Here is a 17025-nt window from a genome sequence, read left to right as displayed (position 1 = left end):
GGTCGCGGCGGGCGCGGGGACACTTAACTGTTGCCCGTGCGGCGGGCGGCGGGTCGCGGCTCCCCCGGCGCAGGCAGAAGCAGCTCCTCATCGCCCGGCGGGGCCGGCGCGGCCCGGCAGGAGGAGCGGCGGAGGGGAGCGGCCTGCGGGCCTGGGCGGAGCGGCGCGGGGCGGGGAGCGGAGCCGAGCGGGCGGCGGCCAGGCCGCGGGGCGGCCCCGGACTCTCGGCGCGGCTCGGACTCCCCGCCGCCGCAGCCGCCGCTCCGCGCCCACCGCGGCCGGACCGCGGCGCGCAGGGCCCAGAGCCCGCCCCGCCCGGCCCGGCCCCCGCGCCGCCCCGCGCCCCCCGCCCGAGCCCCGCGCTCCGGCCCGGCCCACGGGACACTCACCGCGCTGCCTCCGCCGCTCCGCCCGGCCCGGCCCCGCCCGCAGCCCCGGGCAGCGGCGCTCGGCCCCCACACAGCCCTGCGGCGGAATCGCCCGAAAACTTCCCTCCCCAAGAACGGGGCGATCCCCGGCACGCTCCCAACAGCCCCCCCGGCCCCGAGCCTGGGGCTGACAGGAGGTGCCAGGTGGAAATGGCTGAATAGTTGTGATTTGGTCAATATAACCTCTGTCTTCTGTCTGAAACAGGCGGCATCCAGGAGATGGGCAGCAGCTGCTGTGGGCTGAGGATGAGCAAATGGTGTCAAACAAGCTGGTTGTCTTCTTGAGAAGGCAGTCCCTGGCAGGGGCAAGCGGTTTCAGGAGCTACCTTGAATTCATGAAGATATTTGATGCTCTGTCTCACCAAAGCCTGACAAACCAACGAAGCAGATATGGTCCAGAGAGGTCAGGGTATGCTGGGCTGGATGGTTAACCCTGGCTGGTTATCCAGCCAGCCCTCAGGTCCACTCACAGCACAGAAGACATCCCGAGCAGGGGGCAGTTAGAGTCTAGTTCTGCTCAACATCATCACATGCCAGTGCCCAAACTGACAACACACTCATTGAATTAGCAGGTTATGTGAATCACAGCATAACCTGAGACAGGAGCATGGCCTGTAGCCATCATCACATGAACAAATCCTGCAGCTGTCCTGCAATGGGTTTTGAGCACCTTACCTGAAGCAAGGTCAACAACATCCACCTGGAGAGTATCAAGATGGGTGTAGAGGCTGATATCAGCAGCCTTTGGTGCAGATGCAAGACAGGGAGTTGTAGCTGCTACTCTAAAGCAAAATAAAAATCCTGGGATGAAGAATGAAATGAAGGAGGGAGGGAAACATTAATTTGTATGTGAACTAAAGATAAGGGCAAAAACCTGTTCTTTGTGAGAGGGTGAGAAGTGATGGGTGTGAAATGCAGCAAGAGATTCTGTGAAGATACAGTTAAAAACTACAATAGCAAAGAGTAAAACACAGCTTGGGGAGGTTTTATTACTAGTCAAGTCAAAAGCCTTCCCAAAAGCTCTTATCAGGCATTACTCAGTTATTCCCTCAGAACAGATAGTCTCCCCCTAGAGCTGTTTTCCTGTATTTTCCATGATGCTATGGTTTCCTTTGTGCTGGGAACCTGGCCTTTGTGACCTAGAAGAGGAGAAAGATCTCACTCAGACACCCAAATTTCCTCCCATTGACAAAACCAGGTACCATCTAAAAGCATGGTGCATTTATCAGAGGGTCCATCTCTATGGTCACAGGGTGTTTCCTTATCCGATATTCTGCCTTGAACTACACCACCAATTCCCTGGGTTTTTTCCCCTCTCCCATTGTCTTTTTGCTTGGATTTGGCCATCCTTTGAAGAGCTCTGTTCAGCCTGGTTTTTTCTCACCTGGATAATAGTTTGCATCTTCCATCCCGTTTGGACTGTCTCTCTACATTGCTTTAGCCAGGCTGAACTGAGCAGGACTAGTGGAGCCAAAGCCCTTCTCTTTCCTTTTGTGGGTGTCTTCAGGCTGGTTTTGCACCTCTCTGGCTCTTACTGAGACAGGCAGGAGCTCAGCTGACCAGGCGTTTTCCACCAGCCCAGCTGTGACTGGGCTGTAGATGCCGAGCTGAGGACCAGGGGAGCTCCTGGGTTTGATCCTCAGGGCTGTTCCTTCTCCTTGCTCTTCATCCTGGTGTGGTCAGACTTGCTACCAAGCAAAACACACTGGCTTTGGTTAGTCAGTTTTGGGAGGTTTGTCTGGAAAGCAAACATACACATTAGTGGTTTTGTATTCCTGTCCGTAAAACAAAAAAGCAGAACCTGGTGTCCCACTTCCTCCTGTGTACAACCCTGGTCTGGGACCAAACCTTCCTCCTGTCGTGACTGGTGTTTCTCTCCAGTAAAGCATTTTATACTGGTGCTTGTTGAACTACAGTAATAACTGGGTGTTCTGAATGGTGACTCCACTCCCTCCCTGTTCAACCAGGGCTTAACAGCTCCTACTGCATACAGTCTTGAGAGCTGGTAGCGGCTTCCAAAGATTAAAAATATATTTTTTTGAGCAATAAGGAATACAATGCTTTTTTTTTTTTTTTGATTTGGAGAGTAAATTAGAGTGAAGGAAGGATGATGCCTGGTGGAAATGAGAAATATGTGTTACATACATAATATACGCCCCAAATGTCCTATTACAAATACAAGAAGATTTCCTGAACTGGAGAAGTTGTTACACATTACAGTGTGGTAATGCTCCCCCATGGAGGTGCTGATACTGAGAGAGTCTTTAGTGTAATAATATTAAAAATCCAAGAGTTTCAATAAGATCCTCCATGCTACCACAGCTGTAGGAAATGAATTGATTCCAAAGGAAGGCTCTAACTGCTGCTTAGCATCCACAAAATATTCCAAGATCCACTGCAAACATATATCCCAATGTGTCTGTGGCATGTTCTGCAATAACACGTTTTCCAAAGAGGCAGTCACTTCCCAGCTGGTGCCCTCGGAGTGACCGCCGGTGCTGCAGCCCTGCAGTGGCACAGCTCGGGGTGAGCACCAGCACCTCTGCCTGTGGGGACCTTCAAACCTCAGCAGGTTTGGAGTCTGGGAAAGGCCCTGTTGTGCTCTTCCACAGGGCATGAGCATGGACTCCGAATCAGCAAATACTGGGTATTGGGTACATGAATAACTACACTAGAGTTGGTTAATCTACCTGTATAAAGTTACTCAAAAGCATAAATATTTGCAAGTATAATGTTTTCCTCTGAATGTTTTACATCCATCTTTTTCAAGATGCATGTATTTACTCGTCTTTACTCAGAGCATGTCTTTTCTCACGAGTTCTGCCGTCCTGTACACGCTATCCAGTTCGTACCAGTGTTGTTTTTTCAGGACACTGAATAAGAGGAATTTTGGTCAGTCTTGGCTCTGATGCCAGAGCTGTGGCTGAACAAACACGGTTCACTCATCACTGGTGGATGGGTGCCAGAACTCACATCCTCCAGAACACTGTTCCAAATAATTGTGTGTGCAAGCCGGGTTTGTCAGCCATCTGGGACGTGCTCCGTTCGTGCCACCACCACAGCATGGCCTGGCTGGAAGGGAGGTGACTGCCAGTGCTACTCCTCAGGGCTTGATGCTGGAGACAGCACTGCTTCCCACCTCACAGTGGAGTGCTGGCAGCAGTCAGGGGGGTGATGAAGGTGCCTGAGGAGCCAATCCTACGGCCATTCTGGAGGAAGCCCAAAAGATCTCTGCTGTGGCCAGAGAGCTCGTCCCCTCAGTGCTTGCCTTGGTGAGCACCTGCCCACTGCACTGCAGCTCATACTCTCCATGGGGAGAGCTGGCATGGAAGGGGCTGTGGCTGTCCATTAAGGAGAGCAGAGCCCCTGCCCTGGCATCTCCAGCCCCAGAGCACCTCAGGGGAGCAGTCAAACCTGTTCCTCAGTCAGAACAGAGTCCTGGAGCTAGCACAGGGGCACTGGACTGGTACCACTGCACATGCTGCCCCCAAGGGCAGCAGGAACTCCCAGCAAGCCCTGGTCAGAATTCACCATCAAAAACACAGGGAAAAAAAGCTGTAAAGGATCCTGCATCCTCATCCTGCCTGTAAGCTGGGATGCATGGGGTTGTTTTTTAATAAAGAGATCCCAAAGCATTTCAGGGAACAACATGATCCCAGCAAGAGACATGGGGATATTTTGAGAGCTCACTGTAGTCAGAAGCCCCAGACCACCCACCAGGTTTCACTGCATTTTTTCATTTCATTTTACTTTGAGTTGAACCTTTTGTTCTTACTCAGCAAGGCTGTGTAACATTTCCTGCAGGGAAATTAGCTCACTACTTTCCTTCTGCAGTCCTACTTACTTTTGGCTGACTGTTGGATGCTCTGTAGTGGGTGTCATAGCTGGTGGGCCAGGCTGCAGCCCAGCCTGGGCATGCCACAGGCAGACTCTGTGCTGGAAGTCCAGCTCCTCCCATCTCTGAGCTGCACTTTGAGGTCCTGCCACAGCAGCACTGACACTTCCTTCTGTCCCTTTTGGTTCGGCCACGATACAGAGGAAGTGTGTGAGTTTGACCGAGGTTAAAAGGCATCATTTCTGAATTTAGCTGGAGTGAAAGAGCACACAGCATCTCTGCACCTTGTCTTTGGGGCAGCACACACTCAAGTGGCAGCTCAGAGGCTGAAGCCTGCAGCTGGCAGCACAGCTCACATATCTCTCTGCCCACTCTTCAGCACTGTCCCCCTACTGCCAGCTCAGCCTCCCTCCAACTGCAACCCTGCCAGTTTAGTGAGGCTGTGTGACCCCAAGATGGAGTGGAGAGGGATTTTTACAAGTGCCAGCGCTTGTGTGAGTACTGACACCTTCAACTGGTGCAGGACAGCACAAAGTAGCTGCACACTCTGCTCAATATTTTTAATACTATGGACCATAATATTTAAGTGGCCTGCTATAACCCTATAACCAACTCTCCTTGACAGAACGAGTGTTGCTCAGCACACACCAACTGCTGTCTGTAAAAAACATTTTATAAATTGTTCATGAATTTCCTGACAGTGGCAAACCCCACATCAAGGCTCCCAAGCCACCTCCAAGCCCTCGTGCAGGCAGGTGCCAACATCCCTCTCTGGACACTGAGGGCACTCCTGGCACTGGCTGCACCCCGGGGACCAGGAGGAGTGAGTGGGTGCTGGGCAAGCCTGGGACAGGGTGGTTCAGAGCTTGGTGGGCAGAGGTGAGCGGGGTCCTGGGCTGCCAGCTCTAACTCCTCTCTCTAAGGAGGGGGTGACACTCACCAGATACTCCAAAACTCATCTGCTGTGGGTACAGGGGAGGCATTTACCCGCTCACACAGGTCAGTGTCCCACTGATGCCTTCAACTGCCTTTCCCAGGCCTCACATGGGAACCAGCTCTGCCTGGCAGCTGACTTCCTCCATCCCACACATTTAGGAAAATATTTGTTTGCTAGTGTATTCACTACCCAGAGCGTCATCCTCACAGGGCACCAGTGACCAGTGCCTGGAAAGTTTCAAAACAGCCTTTTCCGAATTTGCTCCAAACATTGTTTCAGGGACCCACTCTGGAACACATGAAGTGACTTGGAAAAGGCAATTTCTTGACCTATTTCCCTTTACTTTCCTATCCCATAGTTGTTCCCAAACACTAGATAACTTATAACATTTGTATTTCAGTCCCATTTCAGTTATGATGTACAGGATACCAATATACAGTAACACTGCCAGAGATAACTGATTTATATAGCACCCAGTGGTGAATTTGGCCAGGGCAGGCATTCAGCCTTCAACCCCCTAAAAAGGTTCAGGGCATCCCTCACCTGGAGGAATGATCCAGAAAGAGGGACTGTCACCAGCCACCTCCATGGCAAGGGAAGCAGGGCCCAAAGCATCCCATGACCTGCCAGGGTTACAGGGAGCTGGTGGCCCAGGGTACACAGGGCAATGGCACCATTTAGTGGCACAGGGATGAAATCTGGCCTTGTGAGCCCTGTTTCAAGGCCCCACAGCCAGGACCAACCCCGTTTGTTCTGCAGAGACACCCCAGGACTGAGGCACAACTGCTATTGCACCAAATGGAGGGCAGAGAGAACACCATGCGGCTAATTACCAAGGAGAGCCACACATCCAGAGCCTCAGATTATGAGTAATGGCCACGGCGCGATGGAAACCTTTGCTTGAATAATTTTGAATGATGAACACATTTGAGAAAATAATGTTTTCTTTGCAGACCTCCTCTGATGAAATGCTGTGGTTTGCTTTGCTTTCTCACTCAGGGCACTGCTGTCCCCCAGCTCCCACTGCTGCTGGCAGGGCAGGGGAAGCCAGACAGAGTGGCACGCTGCTTACTGCTTGTCCATGGCCTTCCTTGTGGATATATGCAGGGAAAACCCATGGATGTGGCTATCAGGGTTGTGAAGCTGCTGTTCTATGTACACACTGGAAGCAGATGTCATTCTGATGCCGGCTGTTTACACGAAGGAATGCCAGGGAGTCAGTTAATAGGTGACCATTTGGCAGCGGCGCTGGGAAGTTCGTCACAGTTCATTAGCCCCTTCTCCATTTAGCCACGCAGGACTTCAGAAATACAGCTCTGGTCTTCCAGGTCCTGAAAGCAGCACTGAGGGACACAGAGGGCCCCATCCACTCCTGCAAGAGCACGTCAGCTTCCTCTGTGGCAGTTCCTAGGCCAGCTAGCAGCACTAGGTGCTGCTGCTTGGCTCCTTGGCTACTGCAGCTTGTGCATATTAGCACCCCAGTGAGCTTCCCATCCGTCGGACCGGACCCAGTGGAGATAACGATGCCAAAGTCAGTCATAACTGGACAATTACAGTGTCGCTGGGAGGCCAGAAAAATTTCAATCCAAATATTCTTAATGAGGGACCAATAAGAACAACAAGAGGCTCCCAGTCTCACCTGAAAGGGGGTGTGTGTTGTCCTAGATGGAGCTGGTCAGGACCATTAGGACAATTAGTGCCCTTGGCTCTAGCTGGAGGTTCCCAGAAACCCTGCATCTCCCACAGGTGTGATGATCTGTGCCTGTTCTCAGCAGGCCAGAGGCCGTTGGGTGTTGCTGAGACAGTTCCTTAAAGGAGAAATGCCTCATCCTGTCCTGGCCCATGTATTGCTCTCTTCATCTTATAAGTGACAGTAAATACCATCCATATTATGATGACACTGGCAGAAGAGCTGCTGCAGGGTTGCCTCCTGCTTTATGCTTTTCAGGCAGAGGCCAGCAGCAAGAGATCAAAAACTGTTTTTCTGTTGCTTCAGAGATGTGTGGGCTCAATGAGCCAACAAACCCCGCAGCGCCGGGCCCTCACTGCTTAGTGCTCGAGCAGCAAATCACTGACAGGATGCTGCGGGTGAACCTGCAGCACTCCAGACCCAGATATGTGGTGTCACTAAACCTGGAAGACACGAGTCTCAAAAATGTCAAATTTGCTGAAATATTCATGTTGCAAATACAGATGGTATAAAATCTTCAGCGAGGCTACAGCCTGCACATTCACTTATGTCAACTCCAGCATTGCCAGTGGATGAGTCACAGCCGCTTTGTTCAATTCGTATGAAGTGGTAAGGAGGGGACACAGGATGTTTGATGGGTTTAGGTGACACCAGTTCCTTGCATACATTACTGATTCCAAGAAAAACCCCTCCCTACTCTGGCACAGCATTAACTGCTCTTGCTATTGCACTGCTGGAAGCCAGTCAAGGCTGCAGCATCATTTCCACAACAGACGGTGCAACAAGCAAACCGGCATTAATCCTGAATAGTGGATCCAACAGTGGCAGGGACGGGCCTCTCCTGCTCCTGGGGAATGTACGACCCTGGAAAAAGCAGGGAGAGGCTGGCCATGGCAGCATTTGGATCAGAGCAGCAGAGCTGTCTTTTGCAGGAATTATATTCTGCTCTGTGGTGGGAGAAAATCCCCTGTCCCAGGAAGAGGGGGTGGGAGGGAAGGCTCATGCAGGACCCTACTCCCTGACTGTTTCTGAAACCTCTTCTTGAAGAGCACCTGCAGTCACCTCCCAGTTTGGAGCCCCATAAGCTGGAGCAGCAGCACATGGAGCAGCAGGGCTTTCCCTGCACCCCAAAATGTGCAGAGATGCACTTCCCTCAGTGACCAGACTCCCACTGTTAGCCAGAAATATCTCATTTAAGTGGAAGCAATATTTTCCCTAAACTCCATAATCAGCTGACAAAATGGGGGAGCAAATTTCAAACTGTCTTGCTTAGATCCAAGGCTATGAATCCCTTCCTGCTGCATCAGTAGTTTTGCAGGAGAAACAGTGAATCCAACCTAGATCTGTTGCAGTGAGGTAGAGCTGGGCCAGTCCAAGTTAGCACAGGACTTCGTACTGGAGTTGTAGGACCAAACTCCCTCTTCCTACAGGCAGAAATGCCTCCAAGGCCAACCCCATCGAATCCTAGAATATTTTGGGTTGGAAGGGACCTTGAAGACCATCCAACTCCAACTACCAACCATGAACAGGGACACCTTCCACTAGACCAAGTTGCTCCAAGCCCCATCTGCCCTGGCCCTGAACATTTCCAGGCCAGATTGTCATCCCATCGTGACTCAAGTTTTTTTAAGAACTCCATTACAAGGATGAACCTCCACATGCCTGCATTGGGGTCACTCCCTTCCTACCACAATGTCACTTGGCCAGAGGTATCATCACAGAATCACAGAATCATTTAGGTTGGAAAAGACCTCCAAGATCATTGAGTCCAACCTTTGACCAATCACTACCTTGTCAACTAGACCAGAGCACTGAGTGCCATGGCTAGTTGTACCTTGAACACCTCCAGGGATGGTGACTCCACCAGCTCTCTGGGCAGCACCTTCCAATACCTGACCACCTTTTCTCTGAAGAAATTCCTTCTGATGTCCAACCTAAACCTTCTCTGGTATAGCTTGAGGCCATGTATTCTCATCCTGTCCCTGTTTGCCTGGGAGAAGAGGCCAATCCCCACCTTGCTATGACCTCCTGTCACGTAGTTGTAGAGAGCAAGAAGGTCTCCCCTCAGCCTCCTTTTCTCCAGGATCCTGTCCATGAGAAAAAATCTGGTTCATTCCCCCTAACATCTCAGTGAGCTGAAAGAGTCACCAGTTCCCAGGAGACAGCTTTGATGGAAACAATGATGAGCAGCTAACTGGAGATACTCCTATCAAATAGGTTCCCAAGTTTAATGAGATGCTTGAGGATGCATCCGTCCACCAAGAGGGATTTCCTTACACATGGGCTGCCCCATTCACCCCTGTGAAGACCCCTGTGGTGTTCGTGGGGGTGAAGGGGGCAGCCCATGTGTGGGGGACATGGATGCACGGGGGGCATGGCAGCTCCAGCTGCCTGTGCCTCACTGCCCTTGTGCAGTTGTCTGCCAGTTGTGTGTGCCTATTGCTATGAATGCCACCATCTGGTGTGCCACGTGGACATCATAATCTTTTCTTAATTACATTAGCAGTGCAATCAGTTACTGCATTACAAGGCCGGCGATGAGCTTTTAAATCTTGGTGGAAATCATAAATAATTGCACTAAGTACCAGGCGCCAGATGTGAGTGCCAACTTCAGTTGCTCTAGATAAATAGTAACCTTACAACAGTGTTAGATAACAGTCCAGTCACTGCTTTTCATGGCTTAACAGTGGCTGCACTCCCATTTTCTTCCAGGCAGGATCTATCCCTAGTGGTAGATTAAAAAAAAAAAGCAAACAAAAACCATAAACAAAACCACCACCAACAACAAAACCAAGCAAACAACAAAAAACCCAAGCCAAAACACACACACAGACAAACAAACAAACAAAAAAACCCAGAAAAAATACAAGCAGTAAACAGGATTTTTCAAAATGTTAAAAATAAGAATAATGTGGAAGAAAAATATGTTCTGGTTTAACATGGTGGAGTGGGTGGGTGTCAGGCATCCCCCCTCTCTGTGAGCCCCTCATGATGCTGCTGGGGTGTGATAGGGGTCAGCCAAAATTCAGCAGATGTGGGGGACACCTGGTTGTACAGACATGGCAGCAGCCACAGTGGGAATGGCCCTGGCGGATCGTCCTGGGGTGAGATGGGTTCAGTGGGGCAGGGCTGCTTGGCCTAACCCCTAGCCCAGCTGTACTGAAAAGCTGCCTCCTTTTGTGGAAATTCGGGATTTTTTTTTTTTGTAAAAAGAGCAGTCCCGAATCACTGACAACCTCTTTTGGCAGTTTCTTTGGAGTCAGGTAATTCACTGAAATTCACTGAAATGATCCTGCCCACAACTAATGTCTGGCCCAGAGGAAGACCCTGCATCACGCAAGCAGAAGAGCCTCACGCTAGCTCCTGTGTCCCAAATGGGCACCATCCCACTGTCCTGCTCCTAGGAAAGCACATGGATGCCAGGTGGTAGCGGGCGCCAAGGGTGGCTTTGCCGTGGCCATCCGTGCCCGCCGCCAGGAGCAAGCGGCAGCTCGGCTGGCAGCAGCAGGGATGAGGCAACTCCTGTCTGTGACTGCCAGCGCAGCTCTGTGGATCCACTGCCATTTGGAAGCCATCCCATGCCTTGTGCATCCTCAGGAACTGCTGGCTCCCTGCACATGCCCAGCTCTGTGCCAGCCTCACTTGCACCCAGTGGAGCCCCCGCATCTCCAAGCGTTTATAGCATGGCTTGGAGATGGTAGAAGTGTCAGGGCCAGGCTGTGACAGTGCTGTCAGGGTGACACAGCCTGGCCCCAGGGCTGCTGTCCCCTGTGAAGGCGGTACAGGTGGGATTCTCACCCCTTCACTGCATCCTGGCGGTTGTGGGTGAGTGCCAGGGACCCCAGGGGAGACTGTCCAGCGTCACATCGGGATCCATCCGGAAGGAGAACAGGAGCCAGTACCCTTGCAGTGTTTAAATAAGCAAAGTTTTTGTGCAAAGCAGAGGTTAATGTACTTTATTGTTCAATGTCATGTTTATAGTGGATTCTTGGAGGGAAAAAATGTGATTAATTGCCCAGAAACCCATGGATCTACAATTATTTGGTTGTTGTGAACAAATAAAGGGCTACAGTATTCATCATATTCAAATGAGGCAGTAAAATAAATGATGGCATGCCGTTTATGAACAAAACCTCGTCGTGTTCCCTCACAATCTGAAAATGTACTCGAAAAATTGTAAATGAGATACAGCCATTGTCGAGGGCTCACTGGTGATTTGTCTTTGTGTAATGTTTTGCAGTGCTGACCCATCACTTGCCTGTTTTAATTTATGTCACAATATGCACCTTCATTATGCACTTTATGAAAACGAAGTGCCAATTTGTAATAAAGACTTGTTTTCAATGAAATCTCCTCTTTTTGGTAGGTGTTCTGCTTTTCATTAGCACCCATTTCACCAGACCTAGTTAAAGAGCACAGGTACAGACTAAATATGTCCGATCATTCATCATAATTTTGCTTTCCACTTTGTCACAGCTTGGGTATTTAAGGAAGATAGATGATACAAGATGTTGTCTCCTTTTCAGGCTCTTTATGCTCTGGTAAGTGTGTCCGATGCAGAATTATTTTGCCACTTTATTATTTTCTAGTGAGTGTTTGTCACAGCCCGCTCTGCCTCTGGTGGGTGCCGGTGTTTGCTGTCACTCACCGCTGCCTCGCCGGCCGCGCAGGGCTCAGGCAGCTGCTCCTCACTGCCGGTGGCTCCGGGCAGAGCTCAGCCCACTCTGTGCTGCTGCTGGTGCTGCCTGGCTATGGTTGAAGCCAAAATCTCAGTGCCTGTTCCACAGGCACTGTGGACCTGTTTCTCCTCAGCTTGGGCAGCCACGTGCAGGTGACAGTAGTGCCATCGGGCAGCTCTGCCTGACTGGGGGGTTTCACGGTGCTGGGGCTGCTGTGGAATGGGCTGGACACTGGGCAGCAAAGGGATGGGATGTCCACCCCAATGTCCAGCTCATTCCACATCCTGCCCAGATGCCCTTTTCTGTCCAACAGGAGTCCATCCCTTAGAGCTTCCCTCTGACTCTGAGCCGCAGATGAAGATTCTGCTGGTGGTCCCTCCTTTCTCCAAGGGCAGTCAAGTGCCAGGTTCTGGGGTTTGTGGATCGGGATTGCTGGGGCCTGGGAGACAACTCAGCTCCAGGCTGCTGCATCTGGTACGGGAGTGGACGAGTGCCCCTCGCCCAGGTGCTGGCACCGCAGCTCTCGGAGCAGTCCCAGCCGCAGGCCTGTGCCCTCATGCCGGTGCCCACTGCCACCCTGCCACAGTGCTAATGAGAGAACAAATGTCTCACCGGTTCTGCCAACGAGCAGTGTGCTGGAGACAAAGCCCTGCTCTCCCTGCCCACCCCACTCCCTGGCTCTGGCCCCACGAGTGCCACAGCATGGGGAAGGTGCACAGCCAGGCATGGCGGACTCCAAATGCTTTTCCATCCTTTCTGACTGGAAAAAGCTGTTGGCCTCAGCTGCCAAGCAGAGTGCTGTGTGTCGCTGGAACCCAGGAGGATGGTGGCTGTGGATGCTGCTCAACGCAGGCTGGCTCTCCCCCCCGCTGGCACCGGCAGCAGTGGCACAGATGTTCGAGTGCAGATAGGCCTGGGGTGCAGAGGTGCCAGGAGGCTGGTGGCCATGCCAGGGCTCGTTGTGCTGCTGTGGAGGCAGCCCGGGACACACTGGGTGATCAGCCACAGCCTGCTCAGGGCAGCAGAGCTGCTCTGCACAGCATGGTCCAGGCAGCTGCAGCGGCTCAGGCAGCTTTGTGTTGTCACCACATTCCTGTCTGGCCCTTCCCAGCCTCTGCTTCCCTGGCACATGAGCACAACCTTATCAGGACTCACAATGCAGCAGCAGGTATTTTCATCCCTCCCTACTATTGCCATAGCCTCTTCATTCCAGGTAACCTGACTTTACACATACAGGGACTCTCCCCAGTCAGCAGAGGCGGAAGGAGAGAGAGCCAGGGCTCCCCAAAGGATTCTCCTCATATCTGGAGCCCTCCATCATGTTTAGATGCTCCCCAGCAGATGCACAGGCAAGGTGTCTTGGGCAGGGAACAGTGTTTTCTGCAGGGCAGATGGGAAGAGGAATTCATTCAGCCATTGCCCATGGTTACTCAGTCTGCAAAATCCAGGAGATTTGTGCTTAACTTCCTGAGTCTGTAAACGATGATTCCAGCCTGGGCAGGGCCTGGGGCAAGGGGTGCTTTGGGATTGCAGTGTTGGTGTTTTATTGCCATATCTGCCAAGGAACCCCGCACAGCCCTGCTCTGGGAGCACGGGCTGGAGGGGCATGGGGGCATCTGGGGGGGACACTCTGCAAAGGCCACAACCACGGACACCCATCCCTGGCTGTGCAGAGAGAATGTGGCTCTTTTTAAGGTGACGGTTTGAACTGGATGGGTGTCACCCGGGGAGCAGGAACAGTGCCAACCTCCAGGACACAATGGCTCCTGCAGCTCTGGCAGTTCCTTGGTGAGGGATCACCAATTGTGTGAACATGTTAATTCTATTTGTAAAAATCTGAGGGAAAAAACACTTACAGCACAGCTCCCAGTTCTTCTCTTTAAGTATCATATAATTTAGATTAACAGATATTTTGCAGATGCCACCAAACTTGACAAGATATAATTATTTTCAACTAGAAAAAGTTGGTTTTTTGGCTGCTCTGTGAATGCGGGGCTGTTCCCAAACACCGATCCTGCATCAGGCTGTGCCAATCTGCGGCAGCTCTTTCCCCATCTGCACGTCATGTTTGTGCTGATATCTGTGATTCCAAGGATGTCCTTGAACAGACCCCGCAGTCATCGTGGGGCAACACCTTCGAGAGTCACAAAGTGGTGCTTGGCTCCCAGCTCTTGGGCTGCCATGCGTGGTTCAGGACGGAGCAGGCTGGGTCCTGGGACTGCCAGTCAGGGCCTTGTGCTCTGCCACAGTGACTGCTCGTAGTGTCCTGGAGAGAGGGCAGGGAGGTCGTGGCGGGGCTGGAAAGGGGGACAGGATGTGTAAAAATACGGGAAACAGGAAAGTGCCACCCTGCAGCACCTGCCATCCCTGTGAGCCCTGTCCCGTGGGTGTGGACTGACCCTGTGCCCCACACCTATGTGCATGGGCCAAAAGTTCCCCGAGCTCCCACTGCCCCTCATGTCCCTGACGTCCCCCTGCCCTGTGTGACCCTGGTGCTCCCCAAGTTCCCCCCATGTCCCCAGTGCCTTCTGTGTTCCCTCTGTGTCCCTGTGACCCCCGCCCCCGTGTCCCTGTGTCCCCCGTGTTTCCCGTGTCCCTGTGTCCCCTGCCCCCGTGTCCCCATGTCCCCGTGTCCCTCGTGTACCCGTGTCCCCGTGTCCCTCGTGTCCCCGTGTCCCCGTGTCCCCGTGTCCCCATGTCCCCGTGTCCCCGTGTCCCCGTGTTCCCGCGCCCCCATGTCCCCATGTCCCCATGTCCCCGTGTCCCTCTGTCCCCCGTGTTTCCCGTGTCCCCATGTCCCCGTGTCCCCATGTCCCCATGTCCCCATGTCCCCATGTCCCCGTGTCCCCATGTCCCCATGTCCCCATATCCCCGTGTCCCCGCGCCCCCTGCCCCCGTGTCCCCGTGCCGCGCGTGGCGCTCGTTGCCCACGCGGTGGCGCTGTGGGAGCCCCGGGCCGGGCCTGCGCTGGGCACGCGGACCCCGCAGGGAACGGAGCAGAGAGAAGTTTCCCATGGAGGGAAGCATTCCCTTTGGAATGGGAACACTGGCGGGTGTCAGCATCGGAAGATTAAATAATTTTTTTCCTTTTAATATTTGCTTGAAGATGTTGATTTGATAAGGTGAAATATTAAAAATAAATACAGTTGCTGTTCTTACTTAAATTACTTTTTCTTAAATTGCATATAATATTAAATATTTGGCATTATAATCTATAGCATGTTGTATTTGATAATGTATTTTTACTCACAATGAAACAATTTGATGTTATCAAGAAGGCAGCTCAGAGGCTTCTAAATTAAAGTTTGATTTTTTTCCATATAGTGAATATTAAAGTTTTGTTCTAATCCAGAGGAAAACACGTGTCATGGTGCCGGTGTTTTCCACAGACCAGGAGCGCTGGTCTCTGGCCATTCTGAACCCCGGGTTTCACTGTGGTTTTTGGGCTGACGTGGTTCCTGAGGCTTCTGCAACCCTGGGCAGTGGCACATCCCCATGCTGGGGGTTGCTCTGCCTCTGCTCACCACCTGATTTAGTCCCCTCAGGACTACAGTTATGCAGGATGATCTCAAACATTGCTAATTAATAATCATGTATTACGGGAGATGCCCAGCATTGATTTAAACCCATGGGCAGCTTTAGGAAGAGCAGGTTTAATTTATAGAAACTCTGATGTCTGATAGCAATAAATAATTAGGTGATCGCAAAAAAAAGGATCAGAGGGCTCTGCCCTCTGACTCTGGCTGGCTGCTCATGTCCTGTTAATAAATTGGTTAATAAAAGGAGAGAGAGAAAGCCTGGATTCTGGGGTTATAAAAACAAATGACATTTTTATGTTTAGTGGACAGGAAGAACCGGAAAGGCAGAGAAGTCAGGCGAGTGCACCGGGAATCACTCTGCGTTCACCATCTGAATTCCTTAATGACATTCTCATTAAAAGTTCTCACTGCCAAGAGCTGTTTGCTTTTGCCCTCAGACCTGCCTGCATTAATAATGAATAACTTGCTTGAGGTTATTTACATACAGTGTGGTTCCCCTGTCCCCTTGCTGGGCTGGGGAGGGGGGTGCACAGGCCTGGTGCTGGCAGCCAGCACGGCAGAGCCTTGGCCCTGCAAAGGAAGCACCAGGTGCCTGGAATGGGCGAAGCCAGGGAGGCAGAGCTATTAACGTGCCCGTTTGAGGGAAACCATCCCATGCTCTGCAGTCGTGGCAGGGCACGGGCGCAAACAGACCTCGATGTAAATGTTCAGAAATGACAGAAATGAGATCCCCACAGCCTGTGGGCAGCTGGGGCTGCAGCGCCAGCCAGGTCTGCACCCGGCTCTGCCAGAAATGCCTACCTGTGTTCCTGAGAGCAGCTCCACCTGGAGGTCCCAGGTCCCTTCATAGTATTATTGTGTGGTATTATAAATGTTGTTACTTATACTACAGTAAACACAGCAAACCCCATGGGAATAGTGACCCTCTCACGAGGCAACAAACCAGTGCAGAAGGGGAAGCCAGTCCTCACCATGGAGAGCCATGGAGTCTGGTCTGGAAGAGAAACCTGTTCTGAATGGGAGGTGAGACCATTCTGGAATCTTCCACGGAACAAAATTGTGTGGAAAGTCTAATTTCAGGTCAACAGAAATTACTTGTTTCAGGAAAAATGTAACATTTAATTTCAAATTTTGATTTTATTTACATTCTTAGCACAAAATTGAAATGAAACATGAGGCTGACGTGGGAAATTGAAATGTTCTGCTCTGAAAAGGTTGAAGCTGAATGCTCTGACCTTATTAGGAAAACTTCCCCCACATTCCCAGTTTTTCTTTCAAAACAAATTTTTGTCAAAGGCAACACATTCCTACAAACCATCTTGTTTCTGTCCTGTGGAGCAGCACAGAGACACCCTGAGGGTCACCCAGTGCTAGACACATCCCCATCAGTGGTGGCTCCGTGAGACTGGACATGCCGGAGCATCACCGGACACCTCCAGGGAGAGCACCGACCGTCCCACACTGCTCCGGAGCAGTGCCACAAATCCAGGACACGTTGCTCAAGTATATTCACTTGGCTTTGCAGCAGGTTTCACCCTTTCCTGCCCAGCTGTGAGCAGGTGGAGCCCAACACTCCACTGGTGCTGGGTCTGAGAAGCTGTTTAGAACATGTGCCCAGTGGGATCCCAGAGTCATTAGCACAGGACCTGGCTCACCTGCAGCCAAATTGAGCTCCTCTGCCGCAAGCTCCCCAGTGACAGTCACCTGCCAAACCTGCTCCAGCAGATGTTTGGGACGTTAATTCCCAGTAAATTTTGATGTATTGTGTTTATTCCCGGTCTGACTGGCAGAGCCCTGACTATCCTTGCGGGCACACTCCTGCATCACCTCCCACCTCCCTGTCGCAGCTGAGCACTGCTGGTGCCTCACTGCCACTGAACCTAGCCGAGGGGTCACCTCCTGAGTCCCACAGGTGTT

At 51.8% G+C, this 17025-nt stretch overlaps 1 protein-coding gene across 3 annotated transcripts in view; it reads right to left on the bottom strand.

Moving 5' to 3' along the window:
* The window catches only part of MVB12B (multivesicular body subunit 12B), a 57813-nt gene extending 57516 nt beyond the window's left edge, over nucleotides 1–297 (bottom strand). Inside the window, exon 1 of one of the 3 annotated variants that reach the window (XM_050319897.1) lies at nucleotides 29–297. Coding sequence is in view for 1 of the 3 variants with exons in the window: in XM_050319902.1 (XP_050175859.1) it covers nucleotides 29–91 (63 nt within the window). In the remaining 2 variants the exon portion in view is untranslated. The remainder of the gene's footprint in view (nucleotides 1–28) is intronic. The other 2 variants (XM_050319902.1, XM_050319898.1) reach the window with 2 other exon arrangements.
* Between the last annotated feature and the right edge of the window lie 16728 nt (nucleotides 298–17025).

This window comes from Myiozetetes cayanensis, unplaced genomic scaffold, assembly GCF_022539395.1.
Source record: "Myiozetetes cayanensis isolate MyiCay16 unplaced genomic scaffold, myiCay2020 scf23, whole genome shotgun sequence".
Taxonomy (NCBI): domain Eukaryota; kingdom Metazoa; phylum Chordata; class Aves; order Passeriformes; family Tyrannidae; genus Myiozetetes; species Myiozetetes cayanensis.
This window is presented reverse-complemented; position numbering and strand designations above follow the sequence as displayed.